This window comes from Crocuta crocuta, unplaced genomic scaffold, assembly GCF_008692635.1.
Source record: "Crocuta crocuta isolate KB4526 unplaced genomic scaffold, BGI_CrCroc_1.0 scaffold348, whole genome shotgun sequence".
Classification (NCBI taxonomy): Eukaryota; Metazoa; Chordata; class Mammalia; order Carnivora; family Hyaenidae; genus Crocuta; species Crocuta crocuta.
Genome location: NW_027529573.1, coordinates 832,600 through 850,539, shown reverse-complemented (window position 1 = coordinate 850,539; position 17,940 = coordinate 832,600). Strand labels below are relative to the sequence as shown.

The following is a 17,940-nucleotide window of genomic DNA, read 5'->3' as shown; positions in this document are numbered from 1 at the left end:
TTTTTGGAAACTTGAGTGAACAAAAGGCTTACATCCTCAGGGGCTCAATCCCCCCAGAGGACTCTAGGATCACTTTAATCAACCATTGTCCTAACCTAAACTCTCCACCATCAGGCAGGTTCTTATCAGAAATCTATGTGTCAGACTTTTGCCAGGAGCACAGTTTTCCCTGCAGGACATTCATTTCATTCCCAGCTCCCAAAGAAAACATGTTCAGCCTTGCTGTGCATTTTTAATTTTTGGAGTGGTTGGAAATATTTATAAAAATCCGGAGATGTCATACACAAATTCAGGTTTCTGTCTTATATTGTGAAATAAGCTAGACACTGGGCCTGGCTTCTTTCCCAGCAGTAGTCACATGGCCTTGGAGCAACCCGTGACCTTTAGCCAGGTGTGCTAATGTATACCTACTGGTCCCTGCACATATTTTTGTTTTCCGCCTTTGCTCAAGAACAGTGTTGTCCAATCAAACTTTCTGCTATGATGGAAATGTTCTGTATCTGTGCTGTCCAACACAGATGGTTAGTCACACATGGCTAGTGAGCATTTGACAAGTGGCAACTGAGGAACTGAATTTTACATTTTATTTTAATTAATGTATATTTAAATAGCCACATATAACTAGTAGCTACTGTACTGCATGGTACAGGTCTAGATGTTTAAAATGTTATCATCGAAGTAGTTATTTAGACTCTAAAATTTCACTTTTCCTACCCTTGCTTTTTTTCTCACTTTTTCTACCGTTTTCACTGGATTTTCTCATGTATTTATCTTATTATATGTCTATTTATTGGTAACATCTTTTTTTAAAGTGATGTTGAGATATAAAAATATAAATAAACATTGAGAATCAGGGGCTGGGATGGACATGTGGAGGAGGGAGGCTGTACCTGTGGAGATAATCCATTTCAGTTGGGATCATAAGTCCCAAGCTCCTCCTAGGCCTAGAGCTGTCCTAATATGGACATTCCTTGTCTAATGTCTGTTTTTTCCTTCCCACTCCCAGCTGGTAAGCTCCATGAGGGCAGGCAGAAGAGATTTAATTTGGGAAGATAGTCTGTCCTTCCCTGATATTATAAACCTCTTGGGAAATCTCCTGGCTATGGAGTTATTCCCAAGCTCTCTGAATATGAGATGGGTCCCTTTATGTTGCCTCTAAATGTCCTAAAGGAGTCAGGTGAGGGGAAACCAGAAACACCACTTAGCCCATTTTGTCTCCAGGTAAGACAAAGCAATGTGTTCTGTCTACCGCCCTCAAGGTACAGTTGGAGAGCTGGGCTGGCAGCTTCATGGTGGTGGACTGTCCTCCAGCCTAAGAAAGTGAAACTCTGACAGGCACATGAGTTGCAGGGTTTTTGGAAGAGCTATTTGTGGACGGTGTTAATCTCTAAGGCATCCCTGGCAGAGCTCCCTCCCTCATCTTCTCCCATGGCTTTGGATGTGTAGGAAAAGGGAAGACTGGGGATTGCTGTTGCTGATGAGGGTTTCTTTGTTTAATTAACTAAATATCAGACTTTATTTGGGTTTCACCAGTTTTCTGTGAATGCCTTTTTTCTATTCCAGGATTCAGTCCAGGGCACCATGTTGCATTTAGTTTTCATGTCTCCCCAGTGCCCTCTGGTCTATGATAATTTTATCACTCTTTCCTTGTTTGTTTGTTTTTTAATAACTGAGAGTCTTGAGGGTCTCAGGCTAGATATCCTGAAGAATGCCTCTGAATCTGGGCAGGTTTAATGTTTTTCTCATGGTGGAGTTACAGGTTTTTGACAACCTCAGCGGTGAAGTATGCTTCTCATCACTACATACTAGGCGGTAGATGGGAGCCTCACAACGTTGCTGGTCACATGAACTTCATCACTTGGTGATGCAGTATTTGCCAGCTGTCTCCATTATGAAGTTACTGTTTTTCCCTTGCTATACTCTGTTCTGTAGTAGCAAGTCCCTAACCGTAGCCTACTGAAAAGTGGGAGAGATTCAGCTGCAGCTGCTGGAAGCAGGATATCTATACAAGTTATGTGGAATCCTTTTGTAAGGAGAATTTCAGACAAGGCTCTTAAAATGGAGTTGCATCTGGGGCACCAGGCTAGCTCAGTCAGTAGAGCATGTGACTCTTGACCTCAGGGTTGAGTTCAAGCCCCCATTGGGTAAAGAGACTACTTAAAAATAAAATCTTAAAAAAATAAATGGAGTTGCTTCCAACACCAAGCACCTCCCTCCACTTGCCTCTTTCCAGGCCTCTGCACGAAGACAGTAATTCAGTACATCCACCTTTCTTTGTCTTTTTGTTTATTTTGAAAAGTTAATTCAGGTGGATTATGGAAGTAAACGCTACCTTTAAAATAAAATGTGACTAGATGGGGAAATATAAGAAAAGAAAAACATAAGATATGACTTAATCTGAGGTCTTATAAAGTATGTAGATTTTTGTGCTAAATCCAGTCCTATACTATCTGGGAGCCAAAGAAAAGTGGGAAACATCTGTTCCAGGATTCAGAGTGGTCATAAGATAAAAAGACAAACCATTTGCTTGAAAGAAGTGTAACCTTTCCTGGTATTAAGATCTAAGCAGCCTCTTGAAAGATGAACATTGTATGATATAAAGTGAGGGTCAGGAAACAGGCAAATCTGACTCACCATCTGCTTTTATACATAATTCTTACTGGAAGTTGGGGCGCCTGGGTGGCTCAGTCGGTTAAGTGTCCAACTCCTGATTTCAGCTCAGGTCATGATCTCATGGTTTGTGAGTTTAAGCCCCTTATTGGACTCTGCACTGACAGTGTGGAGCGCTTAGGATTCTCTTTCTCCCTTTCTCTCTACCCTTCCCCTGGTTTCTCTCTTTCTCTCTCAAAAGAAAGAAAGAAAAAGAGAAAGAAAGAAAGATTCTTATTGGAAGAGCCATGCCCATTTATTTACATTATTTGGCTACTGGTTACTTCTGTCCTTCAAGCAGATTTGAGTAGTTTCTTCTTTTTTTTTTTTTTTAATGTTTCTTTTTGAAAAAGAGACTGACAGAGTACGGATGGGGGAGGGGCAGAGAGAAAGAAAGAGACAGAATCTGAAGCAGGCTCCAGGCTCTGAGCTGCCACCACAGAGCCCAACACAGGGCTTGAACCCACGAACTGTGAGATCATGAGGTAAGCTGAAGTCAGATGCTTAACTGACTGAGCCACCAGGCGCCCCAGGTTTGAGTTGTTTCAACAGGCCATCTAGCCCGCATAGCCTAAAGTAATTACTCTGCTCCTTTACAAAAAATGTTTGCCAATTTCTGATTTAGAAAATACTCCTTAACCACACCTCTGCTAAAAGAAAGCTGAAGAATCGTGTAAATTTCTGGCAGTTTAGGCTGGTGAGGCAATTTTCAGGTACCATACATGACAGATAACCCCACTACAGGGGTCTGGAAGGCAGCACCTAAGAACTGGGTCTAGCTTCCCTCAAATAGCTTCTTATTTAGCTTTGTGGCATAGTACCGGTTCCTAAGTCTTGCTGGTTAGGGGCAGATGGTGATTGGTAATTGCAAACTGCTGCTTGCTGCATTTCTCCATGTATTTATGATGCCAGCAAAGTCCGTGTCGTCCTCTTTTTGCAAATCATTGAGCCTGTTGTAGGAGAGTGATTCTTTAAGAACTGGGGACAACTTTGTGTCTCCTGGGGGCACATTTGGTTGTATCTGAAGATATTTTTCATTGTCACAGCTGGAAATAGGAGCAATGATGGGGGCTGGTGTTACTGGCATCTAGTAGGTGATGGATGCTTCTCAACATCTTTAAAAATTTTTTTAAGTTTATTTACTTATTGAGAGAGAGACAGAGAAAACAGGTTAGTGTCAGAGAGAGAGAGGAGAGAGAATCCCAAGCAGGATCTGCACTGTTAGTGCAAAACCCGATGCGGGGCTCAAACTCACAAACTGTGAGATCATGACCTGAGGCAAGATCAAGAATTGGATGCTTAACCAACTGAGCCACCCAGTTGCGACCCCCAAAATTTTTGTAATGTTTATTTATTTTTGAGAGAGAGAGAGAGAGAGAACGAGCATGATCAGGAGAGGGGCAGAAAAGGAGACAGAATCTGAAGCTGGCTCCAGGCTATGAGTTGTCAGCACAGAGCCTGACATGGAGCTCAAACCCACAAGCTGTAAGATCATGACCTGAGCCGAAGTTGGATGCCCAAATGACTGAGCCAGCCAGGTGCCCCTGCTCAATATCTTATAAGGCACAGGACAGCCTCCCACAAGAAAAACTTATCTGGCCCTTAATGGCAATAATGCCAAGGTTGAGACACCCTGTTTTAAGAAGGAGTGATTTTTATAATACCCAACAAAATATTTGGTAATATAAGACTTTATTCTGATGTACTCAAGATTCCCATGTAAGAAGGACTAAGTCATTTTTCTTGAAGTGCTCTAGAAGGCTTACTTATTCTCTCCAGATATTTGCTCTGCTGTGCAGCTTTTCTAAGTGAGCAGGTCATGGTCCTGTGCTCTAAGATGTTTAAAGGGAATGAGACCAATATAATATCACATGAAGCAAAACCTGGCAGCTGTAGGAGAGGGTTATAGAGGTCCAAAGTAGAGAGAGAGAGATGGTTTTCGTTTGGGGGCTGGGGTGGAGTAAGTCAGAAAACATTCTACAAAGGGAGCAGCATTTGAAATGGCCCTCAAGACTGATGGCGTTTTTAGCCTGTGGTTGTAGGGAAGGGCATCTCAGGTTGGGGGAACACAGACAGGATTAAACACAGAGGGTTTGATTTGGCTTGAAATGCGTTGTGGGTGAGTGGTGGGCAGTGCGGAGTGATCACAGGTCAGGGCTGTTTTTGATGGAACCACAAGACCCTGTGAGCCTGGTAGCTCATGGGAAGACCTGAAAGATTTCAGAGTCATGGAGTGATGGGGTTAGAACTGTCTTTTCGGAGGATGAAGATGGAGGTGGCTGGCAGGTAGGGTCTTCAGAAGGCTGTTATAACCTTCCCCTGGTGGAAAGGGTGTCACTTGGAGATACATGTGAGTCGGCAGAGGGGAGGCCACAGGACTAGGCCTTTCTTTAGAGGTGAAACTGGAGAATGAAGGGAGCTATCAGATGCCCCTGAGATTTGAACCTGGGTGCTTAGAAGATTGTCTCACTGACAGCTAGGGGAAAGGAGAGTTGGGGTAGAAAAGGGTGCCCCATGGTTAGTGAGGGTGTTTGCTGGGATCTTCACCCATTTGTCTCTAATTATGTTCCCTCTTTCCTGCTTCTCAGTCTCACAGGAATAATTCTAACTCCCTTACTTTTTCTGTAGAGAGTTTTCTTTAGTTTAAATCTGTGGTTTGAGTTAGGTGCTGGAGCCATTTCTTTGGTTCTGGGGATTCCAATGTGAACAGTGGTTTCCTGTCACCCTTAGTATGAGGTGCACGAATTCCCATTGCTCTGGTCCACCAGGGCCCACTGGGACCTGGCAAGGACAGAGGAACAGAGTCGTTTTTATGTATGTAAATAGCCTTAAAGAATTTTGTTGTTTTGTTCATTTTCAAATCCCCTACAGGTGTCTGTGGACCAGACGGCCACCCCGGTGTTGGACAGCACCAGTCTGGGGGTGAGCACAGGCCAGTCTGTGGACAGAGGCAGCAGCCAGGCCTTTGGGAACTCCCAGAATTCAGGGGAACAGAGCTTCCCCTCTGCAAACTCCAGTGACAGCAGGTGAGATTCAGAATGGCTGAACTCATGTTCCTGGGCAGTGGGGATGGTCTCGCCTCAAAAGCTGCAGAGCTTGGGAGGCCAGAGTCCCAGGCCCAAGTTCTAACTTGGCTGTGACTTCTGCCTGGGAGTCTGGGCTGCCAAGGCCTTACCAGCACCTGTTTGATAGGGCTAATAATCTGTGTCCTGCCTTCCTTCCAGAACAGCTGAAAGGTACCCAGAGCGACACAGAAGAGTGTCAGGCACATGCAGGAGGGGGCTTTGGGAAAGGGGCCTGGACGGAGTCTGTCATGTTCTCTCTGGCACCTGGCATACTGCCTGGCATGTGATCGCAGGCAGTCAGTATCTGCCACTTAAGGAAATGAAAAAACAATGAGTCTCTGGTTGTGCCTGAACATGGTTGTTCTTTTCTTACTCCTGAGTATCCAGAGGAAAAAGAAGCTGCTTGGACCTCATTTACTTGAGAAAGAGCCCCAGCTTTTAATGCCATTTGTCAAATCTGGAAACTTCTTTTTTAATTCCTTCCCAGCTGTGTTAACTTATAATATTCTGCCCAGTCTGGTCTTGTTGCCTCACTGTCCTCCTGACTGAGATGTCCTTGGCTAAATGTTCTCAGATTTGACTTTGGCATGCCTTCATCTGAGAGCTCATGGCCCCCTGCGGCAGCTCATCCAGTCACCCAGTTTCCTTTCTGTCACTCAGTCTGTCAGTTTTACCTGCATCTGGTGCACTGCACCTCACTTGCTCTGGGGATGGTGATCACTTCAAAGGCAGCAGGCAGCCTGGACTTCTCTAGTCTCTTTTGTTCCCCCCCAGCCCAAATCCCCATCAAGTCCGGCTGATTTTTCGGCTCGGGGTATGGAGGAGATTGGAGGGGCTGCCTGGTACCCAAGGAGGGAGTGCATTTCTCTGCTTTCTCATTGAGCAGCAGGTTTTGTTCTGCTTTTGGAAGAAAAGGGGAACTGAGGATGATTAGGCTGGAGGTGAGGAGGCCAAAAATGACACAAATCAGGACTGATGACAAAAATTACAAAGAACAAGTCCCATTTCATGATAAAGAACTGACTAGCCGTTGGTACTGCTTCAGGGAAATGGGCTGCATAGAGAAGCTACGTTCTCTGCCGTCAAAGATTTTAACACAGACAGGATAGCCTCTTGTCCAGGTTCTTGTAGCAGGGACTCAGGCAGGCATTAGAAGGAAGTTCACTTCTGGGTGGAAAGGGGAGGGGGAGTGGTCTTCACAGGTTCTTTTTTTCTTTTCTTTTCTTTTCTTTTTTTTTTAAGTTTTTATTTCTTTTTTGAGAGAGAGAGTGAATGGGTGAGGGGCAGAGAGAGAACAGAGGATCTGAAGTGGGCTCCGTGCTGACAGCAGAAAGCCCAATGCAGGGCTTGAACTCCTGAACTATGAGATCATAACCTGAGCTGAAGTCAGTCAGATGCTTAACTGACTGAGCCACCCAGGCACCCCTTCACAGGCTTTTTTTAGCCTGATATCCTGAAATGTTTCACCAAGTCCTGGACCCTCCAAAAAGGAGAAGGAGACTGAGACTGAGGAAAGAAAGAGGTTTTATGGACTCAAGAAGCTTCTGGAATAAGCCTCCAGATTTAGTATAGTAGGTGGCCATGAATATCCCACACCCAGTGAACTTGGCTCAGCTGCTGAATATTAAGCATGTTTAAAGGTCCTATCAGCCCATGGGAGCCTGGGTGGGTAGGTTGGTTAAGCATCCGATTCTTGATTTCAGCTCAGATCATGATCTCATGGTTTGTGAGTTTGAGCCCCATGTCAGGCTCTATGCTGACAGTGCGGAGCCTGCTTGGGATTCTCTGTCTCTCTCTCTCTCTCTCTCTCTCTGCCCTTAACTCACTCTCTCTCAAAAATAAATAAACATTTAAAAAGTAATAAATAAAGGTACCATCAGCCCATCGAGGAAGAACTCAGGCAATAGGTGGTAGAAAGATCTGGGCTCTAGATTTAAACTCAGACCCTGACAACTCCCAGCTCTTTTGACCTTCACCTGCTCCTCTAATCTTTCTGAGTTTCAAAAAGTTGATCTTATTGTTACTATGTTCAGTAATGTTTACCTTTTAGGGCCTTGTGGGTATCAGCCTTACATGTGGTATTTTACATACATTAGCCTCACAACAACACTGAAAGATAGGAATAGTATCATCCCCCCCTTCAGATGAGGAAACTTAGGCTAAGAAAAGTTACAGCCCCTCGAGTTGGTAAGTGATAATCCTGGGATTCTGTCCCCATGCTCTTGCCACGGTACCTAGCACTCTGGTGAGGTTAAATGATGGGGAGGGCCTTGGGGGCAAAACAGGAACAGTCCCAGGAGATCTCTTGGTAGTGGCTGAGACATTATTAAAAGGGAAGGTGCTTATTAAGGGAAGCAAGTTTGAATACAAAACCACTCTGATTTTTTTTTTTTTATCTTAACATGTACGCTTTGAAAGTAGGAAGCCCTCTGTGAGATATCCCTAAGGATGTAGCTGTCCAGCATTTGCTTGAACACCATCAGTATCAATGTCATCCTTGGCCTCCAGCTCTGTACACAGTAGAGGGAGTAGTTCCTAAGGTTTATGCTCTTGACCGTGAATGTGCCTTTTTACTTTGCTGACTGGACACTCTGTTTACAGCTCTCAGCAGTTGGCAGCAAGCTCCTTAACCTCATCCTCCACCCTGACGGAGATTCTAGAAGCCATGAAGCACCCCTCGTAAGTGGCTCATCACATGTATGAGTGCAAGGGCAGGAGGATCCCACAGGCCTGAGTCATGGCGATGCACAGGCAGTGTGATTTGGTGCATTCATACCTGGCTGTATTGCTCACCAGCTGTGAGACCTTGCACAGGTTACTTGACTTCTCTCAGCCTCTGTTACCTTGTTTGTAAAATGGGATACTAGTGGCTAAGTCACAGGTTTGATATAAGGACTAAATGAAATAATTATGTAAATTCCCTAGTATAATGCCTGACAAATATAGGTAATTCTCTAAATGTCAGATCCTTCTTCTTCTTTTCCTGCTATCACACCTGTGGTCCCATCTTGTGGATTTCAGTAAGTTTAGGAATAGTGTAGAGAAATTGTGCTGCACAGGTCCTTTCTTCAGATATTAAATGCTTTAGTGGGAGTCCCTTCTTTTTCATGTTGTCTTTCTGCTTGTTGCCCCCATGCACATATACCCTGCTCGCTGCCCACTACATTGAAATTCAGGACAGGAGTCCAGCTGCTCTCGGAACAGAAGGGCCTCTCGCCATGCTGCTTTATCAGTGCAGAGGTGGTGCACTGGCTGGTAAACAACGTGGAGGGTGTCCAGACGCAGGCGATGGCCATCGACATCATGCAGGTGAGACAGCACGGGCAGGGCCCACAGAACCATCTCCTCAGGCTCCCATGAAACCAGAGGCCTCTGAAGCAGCTGCCCTTTTGATTAACAAGAGCTGTAGATTCAGGTGAAGCTCTGTTTTTAGTTCAGTGTGAGGCCTGTCTGGAATCGATGAACTCACAGGTTTTGATTTCAAAGACACTATACCTTGACTTAAAGGTCTGGCAGAATTTATCATGAGCTGAAATGTTCTAGACAGAGTCTGCACTTTTGGAAGGCAGCTATGCTCACCACTATACCACCAACGCCAGCATAGTCTGCACCTTTGAACCTTGGAGGAGTCTCTGTAAAAGATTCCCCAGAAATACCTTCCCTCTGATCTTGAGCCCCTATTTCCCCTGGTCAACTCCTGCTCATCCCAGCTCTGAGGCTCTGCCTCAGAAACCTTCTGGTGTCCTGTCTTTACTCTATCAGAGCATTTAGCACAACAGAAGGAAAACGTCTGTCTATCTCATTTCATTTGTCTCCCACTTTGACAGGCTCCTTGAGGGCAGAGCCTCTTGTTGTCCATTTGCATTATCATCATGCTGTTTGGCACATGGTGTAGGTACTTAGCAAACACTTGCTGAATTTAATGACACTGTTAAGCTCGAGAAGAAAAGAATAAGAAAGGTCACGTTGGCTGCGGTGGTTCACAGCATTCTGTCCACACAGAGGCCCCCACTGGAAATCACTACAATGCTGACCAGCTAGCTTGTCATTCCTGAAATGTGAAATCAGTAACTGATTTAAATAAGCATGCAATCCTCAGTTCTCTCTTTGGAGGTCTCAGTAGGTAGTTTTGCATGACCTTTGCCTTATTACATATACTCCCGTTGTTCTGAGAATTGGATTTTTTTATTTACATGATGGAATGGTTCCATAGCAGTTAAAATAAATGAGCTGGAGGGACATGTATCAACATGGATAAATGTCTGAAACATGATGTTGAGTGAAAGTCCAATATACAAAATAATAATAGTATTATGCCCTTTATTTAAATTTTAAAATCTCATAAAAATACCTCATATTCTTTATCAATATATGTCTGTATAATAAAATTGTTAAAAACCTGCATAAGAATAACATTACATTAACCACTTATTTCTGGTGAGAGAAGAGGAGGAATGGGACATAGAGTACATATTTAAGTTTATTTTTGAGAGAGAGAGAGAGAGAGTAGAGGGGAGGGGTAGAGAGAGAAAGGAAGAGAGAGAATCCCAAACAGGCTCCACATTGCCAGCACAGGTCCAATGCAGGGCTCGAACTCATGAGCTGTGAGATCATGACCTGAGTCAAAACCAACAGTCAGGTGCTCAACTGACTGAGACCCATTCTCACACACACACACACTTTTTTTTTTTTTAATAAAAAGATCTGAAGTCAGGGCACCTGGGTGCCTCAGTTGGTTGAGTGTTCGACTCTTAATTTTGGCTCAGGTCATGATCAGGGTTGTGGGATCAAGCCCCGAGTCAGACTGTGGTGATTGTGGAGCCTACTTAAGATTCTCTCTGTCCCTTTTCCCTGCTTCCTCACTCTCTGTCTCTCTCTTTCTAAAATAAATAAAATGAAAAAAAAAAAAAACAGTATAGCAAAATGTTAACTTTTTTGAAATTGTGTGGTGGTATATCTGGATCTTCTTTATACTTTTCTGTATGCTCAAAATAATTGATGGTATTATGATATGCATCTGCATTGTGTAATATAATTTACACCAGGAATAACATTTATCATAGAGCAATTGTCGTGGCTGACGAGGAGTAATGGGTAGGATCTCTTCAGTGTTCTGTCACTCCCTTGACTCCAGTGTATAAACAAGGGCTGCACTTCTAAGATGTCCCTCCGCAGGAATTTCAGAGTTTAAATGTCTCTCCTTCTAGAAAATGCTGGAAGAGCAGCTCATCACACACGCATCTGGCGAAGTCTGGCGGACCTTCATCTACGGCTTCTATTTCTACAAGATAGTCATGGACAAAGAACCTGACCGAGGTCAGAGATGAGGCAAATCCTGTTGCCCACAGGGACAAGTGTTTTTCCTGTTGGCTTGCTATTTCAAATAATGGTGATTCTTAAGTTCCTTGTGTGACTTTGTATTCTAAGTAAACAGATCTATCAACTTCCTGAGCATTTGTACTTAATTTAAGCATAACCGGAGTAATGAGTATTTCTAAAAACTATAGTATGTTCTTCGTCAGAACAGCATGGATGGAAGATAAAGGGATCTGGTGTGAGGAAATTCCCATGGGTCATTTTTTGTTTATGCTTTTTAATTATAGTGCCCTTCCCCACCCATCCAGTGTAGGTGGTTCTGAGTATAGCATGCCAGGCTCTAATCCATAACTTAATAGCACTTTTTACTTGCTAGTCTCCATTTCTTACCCTAGAAAGACTATTAAATTCTAGCATGTTTTGTAAGATACAGTTTAAGGTGGTTTTTTTTTTTTCTTTTAATGAGAAAACATAATTCCCAAGATGGGGACCAATTCCAGCAAGGTCAGAGCTGGAGATACCCACTTGTCCATTCCACCCGTTGCCCACCAGGACCTTGGCTGGGGGTGACTCCCATCCTGCAAACAAGTGGCTTCTCAGCTTCTGGGTTTCAGGAATCATACATACATCAGATGAAGCAGCTAGTGCCCTCTCTCTGTGTTCTTTTATCTAAGAACGTGTCAAGTGAATCTGTGTAGTGGCTGTTTTTCTGGCAGCCGCTGGTATGTGTGATGCCACCTCTTCTCTATGTTCTCGGTTTGACCAATAGGTACCTCTTTTACCTTCAAGTAGAGAAAAACCTGGTTACTGTTACCTGCTCTGAAAGTAGAGGTCTGAAATTGAGGATAAAACATATAAAATTCATATAACATAAAATTAACCATTTTCAAGTGAACACTGGCATTTAGTACATTCCTGGTGTTGTACAACCATCACCACCTCTGTCTAGGTCCAGATCATTCTATCACCCTGAAAGGAACCTTGTGTGCATTAACAGTCACTGCCAAACTTCTCTTCCCCCGCTGCCCTTGGCCACCACAAATCTGCCTTTAGTCTCTAAGGATTAGCCTTTTCTGAACATTTCATTTAAGTGGTATCATATAATATGTGACCTCTTGTATATGGCTGCTTTTACTTGGCATAGTGTTTTCAAAGTTCAGCCTTGCATCAAGAAAATAAGCATTCGTGTTGAAAGCACTTTTCTCTCCCCTTTGCTCTTCCCAGTGGCCATGCAACAGCCCACCACCTGGCACACGACAGCAGTGGACGACTTCGCCAGCTTCCAGCGCAAGTGGTTTGAGGTGGCCTTTGTAGCTGAAGAGCTCTTGCACTCCGAGATTCCTTCTTTCCTCTTGCCCTGGCTGCCCAGCCGGCCAGCCTCCTATGCAAGTAGACACAGCTCCTTCAGCCGAAGCTTTGGAGGGCGGAGCCAGGCAGCTGCACTTTTAGGTAGGTGCTTGACCCATATGGGGCTTGGGGATGTACTGGTGGAGGGAGAGTGGCAGCCAGCTAAGAGAACAATGCCACATGGACCAGGATTAGAGCCACTGCAGCTATCATACTGGTTCTCTGTTCGTCCGCATTGTGGGCTCCTGCGCTAGCTCCCACTGGCTGCATGGGTCAAGCTCATTATTGTCTCAACCAATAAACAGTGTTTGGTAGTTCTTAAATCAGGGCACAGTGCTAACCCTGCACAAATAGGAGAGAATAGACAATGTGGCCATTTTTCCTAAGAAGCATCCAGAATACAGGGGATGTGAGCTGCTGCTCACTGCTGGTTAAGTACTTGCCACAGGCCTTCCCAGGACCTTAGCGTCCTAGGATCTCTGAAGAGGAAGGAACCTCAAAGGTTATCCATTCTAAACACTCAAGCTGGGCACGAATCTCCCCTCTGCCCTTCCTCCCCAAATGTACTTACCACATCGAGGAATGTAAACTAGGAGTCTTCCCACCTTTCCTCGGTTCCAGCAGCTCCAAGATAGGGGTGAAACACCCACTTATTTTTTTTAATGTTTTTTATTTATTTTTGAGAGAGAGAGAGAGACACCATGAGCAGGGGAGGGCCAGAGAGAGAAGGAGACACAGAATTTGAAGACAGGCCCCAGGCTCTGAGCTAGCTGTCAGCACAGAGCCTGATGCGGGGCTCGAACCCACGAACCGTGAGATCATGACCAGAGCCAAAGTCGGACGCTCAACTGACTGAGCCACCCAGGTGCCCCTAAACACCCACTTATTGAATGGTTGTGGCCTCTGATAGGAAATGGGACCCCTGCTCTCAAGGACTGGAATGATGGGTTGGGATGTAAGTGTCATTAGACAATGTGTGCTCTAGGCAGGGTGTCATGAGGTTTATCTCAATAGCAGGTTGGAGAGAATCTGCTTTTTTAGGGAAAGCCTCTAGAAGGAAGAAAGTAAATGTAGCCATACTCCAGTGAAATAATACCTTCTACTTAGTTTGCCTGGAGATGCCCAGCTGGTAGAATGGAAATATAGATATCACAGTTTCCAGATCTTCAGATTCACTTGGACCCAGACATAGCTTTGACCTTATGTTATAGCCTCAACCCAGCATGCCCAGCACTGTGAGAACTGAGCAGGGCATGGAGAAGACAAAACTGAAGAGCATAGCTCCTCTTTCCCCCAGGTAGTCATGCCTTTTCCTCTGCCTTGTGTTGCATTTCTAACTCTCCACCTTCTTGAAGTCTTTTGGAAACAAAGAGGCCACATACTCCCTACCTACTAGTTACCAATAGCATACCCCATCCCAAGTGTGACAGAATATCTCCCGACATTGCCAAACATCCCTTCTTACTGCTTGGTTAGAGTTACTGCTCCTGAAAAATGCTTAGGAATTTTTCCCTTTGCATCATCACCCTGGTTCTGGAAGCTATCTTGACAGTTTCTGTATGAACATCGTCATTTGTAGAGTCTCCCCCAGCTGGCTGGTAGAACCCTCTCTTGCCCACCATAGTCCTAAGCTCAAGGTGAGATTCCAATCATTTCAGCTTAGCTTTAGTTAAAAGCTACTTTTAACCAGTTTACTTCAGAAAATTACACATAAAGAGCTGCATATGGAAAAATAAGTCATCTCTCCAAAACAGAAGGAAAGTAAGAGAGAAGAGGGGAGTTGTGTCTCTGACAGGTAGTTTATTAAGCAGGCGTTCTTCACTGGTATCTGCATGGGCATTCGGGGGTCAGCACTGATTCTGAAACTAGACAGAGTCTCACATGCATGCATATTTTCTTGAAGATATCCCTCTATTAGCTTTCCAGTGGCTCCCATGATTGTTACAGGGGAATTTCACTCATCTGCTTCTTTCCCATCACCCCTCCCACAAGAAGTGAGTTTCTTGTCCTTTTAAATCCAGCACACCATTACTACTGCTAATTCTATCTGATAACATCCCCAGTCACTCTTGTGACTATCTTTCCGTTGTTGGGCAGGTCTGGTTGTTAATGTTGATCTCCAGTGTCCTACCTGAAACTGCACTCTCTCTCCTCCAATGGCACTCATCCCCTGCCCAGGTCATTGCTAGCCCCCTCACTGTGACCTGGGTAAGGGGTCCTTAGTCTGCTCCTTCTCTGGGGTACCTATTTACTGGGACTCACTCTGCGTCACTGCCCCAAGGTGAGTTAAGTCTGTTCTTATGGAAATAAGGAGTGATTCAGAGAACATGCTGAAAGTGGCAGCTTGGCTGGGGCTTACACCCTTGCCAACATCAGCCTGCTGGCTGCATCCATATTGTCAGGTCTCACTCCTGAAGTATGAAACCAGTGGTATCTTGAGCCTATAACCACTTGGCTGAATGATACACTTTCCTGGGCATTCTCAGACCAGCCTGTTCTGAACTGAATATGCCAGATGGGAGAAAAGAGATGTGCGAGGTCACTGTTGGTGTTTATCAAATGCCCTTTCTTTTGTGACCTGGGCTTTTCACCCAGAGGAGGAATATACTGTCCAAGACCAGAGAACAAAGCTTTCCTTCTTTGATTGGAGCTATTAAGTAAAGGCTACTGTGGTTGGACTATGAATCAAGGAACACAAGGCAGAGATAGAAATTAGTTTTGATGAGAAATTTAGCATTGGAATTGCCATGTTCTTTAGCCTAAAGTGTAACAGACAGCTAAGCAGTGTCCATGAGAGTCATGGGCAGGCCTCAGATTGAGCATTGGTGAGCTTGTAGCTTAAAGGGGGAGGAAAGAAGAACAGGAGAGATACAAGTGAGGTGGCTAAAGGAGAAAGCAAGAGGGGGAATCTGTGACCCCCTGGCAGCCATGTTTTACTTGATACTCTGTGAAGCAGCTGGGCTGGTACTATCTCAGTTTGAAAACAAGGAACTATACCAGGGGAGTTGAAGCAATGTACTCAGGGGCACATGGCTAAAGGGCAGAGCTCAGATTTTCCAACTCTACATCAAGAACATTCCCATTTTACATTTTCTGGTTTTGAGAGAATGATAAGCTGTTTACCCATTCACCATCCTCGCCATAGCTCCACTGCCTCCCAACAGAAGTTCATTAAAATTGCTGATTTGAGCTGTTTTATCCTTGTCAGTGATAAAAGCCAGTCAGGTCTTCTACCTGCAAAATGCAGAACTAAGCTGACAGCTTCAGATAAAGAGATACCATTGGATTCATAGGGGCAGGGGAGAAAGAAGAGCTGATAACAGCTTGTAGAAATCCTAGGTCTGGCACTGCCCAGTCAGGCAGAGAAGAGACCTGATCTTTTCATTACTTCTGAGCCTGTTTCAGGCTTAGTCTAGTTAGGAGTTTGATTGATCCCATCTCTAAAACATCCCTATCTTGGGCTGAGTAGGATTTCTGAGCAGGAGTTCCAGACAGGATGAGCTAGTCTGATACCAACCTGAAATCTGTAAGCAACACATGGTCGATGGAACAGGGAGTTGAGCTTCATTATGAGGTTTCATTTCTTGAGAACATATTGTAAAACTATTGCCTTCCTGGATTGAAACCAGAAAAGCAAGACTTCCTCCTTACTGTGGTCTGGGCTGTCTGTCCCATTGTGTCCTTCTGTGGGTCACTGGAATGGGAAGGTCTGGGGTTCAGCCTGATGCTGAAGCTCTGACACTGGTCTTAGTCAAGGCACTTCCCCTCCATGGGCTACTACTTCCTCATCTATAAGTGAAGGAGTTGGATCAGACTGGGGGAGGCAAACTGGCGTTATTAACCAGCCAGATCTGGACTATCATCTGTTTGTTTGTTGTATAATAAGCTTTATTTTTAGAGCACTTTTAGGTTCACAGCAAAATTGAGTATAAAGTACAGAGCTTTCATGTACTTCCTTCCCCAGTACACACTCTATCAATGCCCTGCACCAGAACTGGGCATTTGTTACAATCGATGATCCTATATTAACATGTCACCACCCAAGGTTTACATTAGAGTTCACTCTTGGTGTTGTAGACAGATCTGTAATAACATGTATCCACCATTGTAGTATCATACAGAATAGTTTCACTGCCCTAAAAAAAAAATCCTTCTGTTTTTGTAAATAAAATTTTATTGGAACACAGCCCAGCCTATTCATTATATAACATCTCTGGCTGCTGTGCACTCTGATGACAGAGTTGAGTAGCTGAAAGAGGGACCACATAACTTGTAAAGTCTAAAGTATTATCTGTCCCTTTATAGAAAAAGCTGGCTGACCCCCAGACTAGATGATTTTCAGGAAGCTTCTGGAATCTATGATTTTCTGTTAGGTGATTCTGCAATTTCATGTCTGGATGCCTAGCTGTTTACTCTTCCTCTTCACCCCACTCCTTCTTTTCCCTCTCTCTCTCTCGGGACCCCTCCAATGTGCTGACATAGCTGCCACTGTCCCAGAGCAGAGGACTGTGACCCTGGATGTGGACGTGAACAACCGCACAGACCGACTAGAGTGGTGCAGCTGTTACTATCATGGCAACTTCTCCCTGAATGCAGCCTTCGAGATCAAGCTCCACTGGATGGCGGTGACTGCTGCCGTCCTCTTTGAGATGGTAAGAACCTCCTTGTGTTGTGGTCAGGGCCTTGGTTCACCTTACAGAGGGGCACAGTGGATGCTGAGTAGAGATTCATGTCACTTTTTTTTTCTTTAGTTCAGGTTCCAATTACTTTTTACCTGCAGTGCTGGAATAGCCTCAAAAGTTTAAACACAGTAAAAAATTCAAACAGCTGCAAAGGGGATAGGTCAGGATTTCTCAGTCTTGGCACTCTTTTTATTTATTTATTTAAAAAAAATTTTAATGTTTATTTATTTTTGAGAGAGAGAGACAGAGCTTGAGTGGGGGAAGAGCAGAGAGAGAGGGAGACGTAGAATCCAAAGCAGGCTCCAGGCTCTGAGCTGTCAGCCCAGAGTACAATGCAGGGCTCGAACTCATGAACCATGAGATCATGACCTGAGCCGAAGTTGGCCACTTAACTGACTAAGCCTCCCAGGTTCCTTCCAGCCTTAGCACTCTTGACATCTAGGGCCAGTTAATTTTCTCTTGTAAGGGGGCTGTCCTGTGCATTGTAGAATGTTGTTCAACATCTGTGGCCTCTATCCTAAATGCCAGTAGCATACTCTCCTTATGACAAAAATGTCTCCAGGTATTGCTACATGTCCCTAGGGAAGAGGAGTATTGCCCCTCACTGAGAATCATGGTCTAGAGTGAAAAGTAAGTCCCTTCTCTCAGCCTATCCTGTTCCTTGGGACTTCCATCTAAAAGCAACCACCTGGGGCACCTGGCGGGCTCAGTCAGTAGAGCATGCAACTCTTGATCTTGGGATTGTGGGTTTGAGCCCCATATTGGGTTTAGAGATTACTTGAATAAAATCTTTAAAAAAATAAATAAATAAAAGCAACACCCTACCATTTTGTTGAGTGTACTTCCAGAGAGATTATATTGCATATACAAAGCTTTGTTAC

The 17,940-nt window shown here is 44.4% G+C and overlaps 1 protein-coding gene across 6 annotated transcripts in view; it reads left to right on the top strand.

Moving 5' to 3' along the window:
• Positions 1 to 17,940, top strand: part of DEPDC5 (DEP domain containing 5, GATOR1 subcomplex subunit) — a 134,885-nt gene that overhangs the window by 106,144 nt on the left and 10,801 nt on the right. For 5 of the 6 annotated variants that reach the window (XM_077761538.1, XM_077761543.1, XM_077761542.1 and 2 more), the window contains 6 exons: positions 5,521 to 5,675; positions 8,316 to 8,393; positions 8,891 to 9,023; positions 10,922 to 11,030; positions 12,255 to 12,479; positions 16,860 to 17,029. In XM_077761538.1, the coding sequence (XP_077617664.1) occupies positions 5,521 to 5,675; positions 8,316 to 8,393; positions 8,891 to 9,023; positions 10,922 to 11,030; positions 12,255 to 12,479; positions 16,860 to 17,029 (870 nt within the window). The remainder of the gene's footprint in view (positions 1 to 5,520; positions 5,676 to 8,315; positions 8,394 to 8,890; positions 9,024 to 10,921; positions 11,031 to 12,254; positions 12,480 to 16,859; positions 17,030 to 17,940) is intronic. The other variant, XM_077761539.1, reaches the window with a different exon arrangement.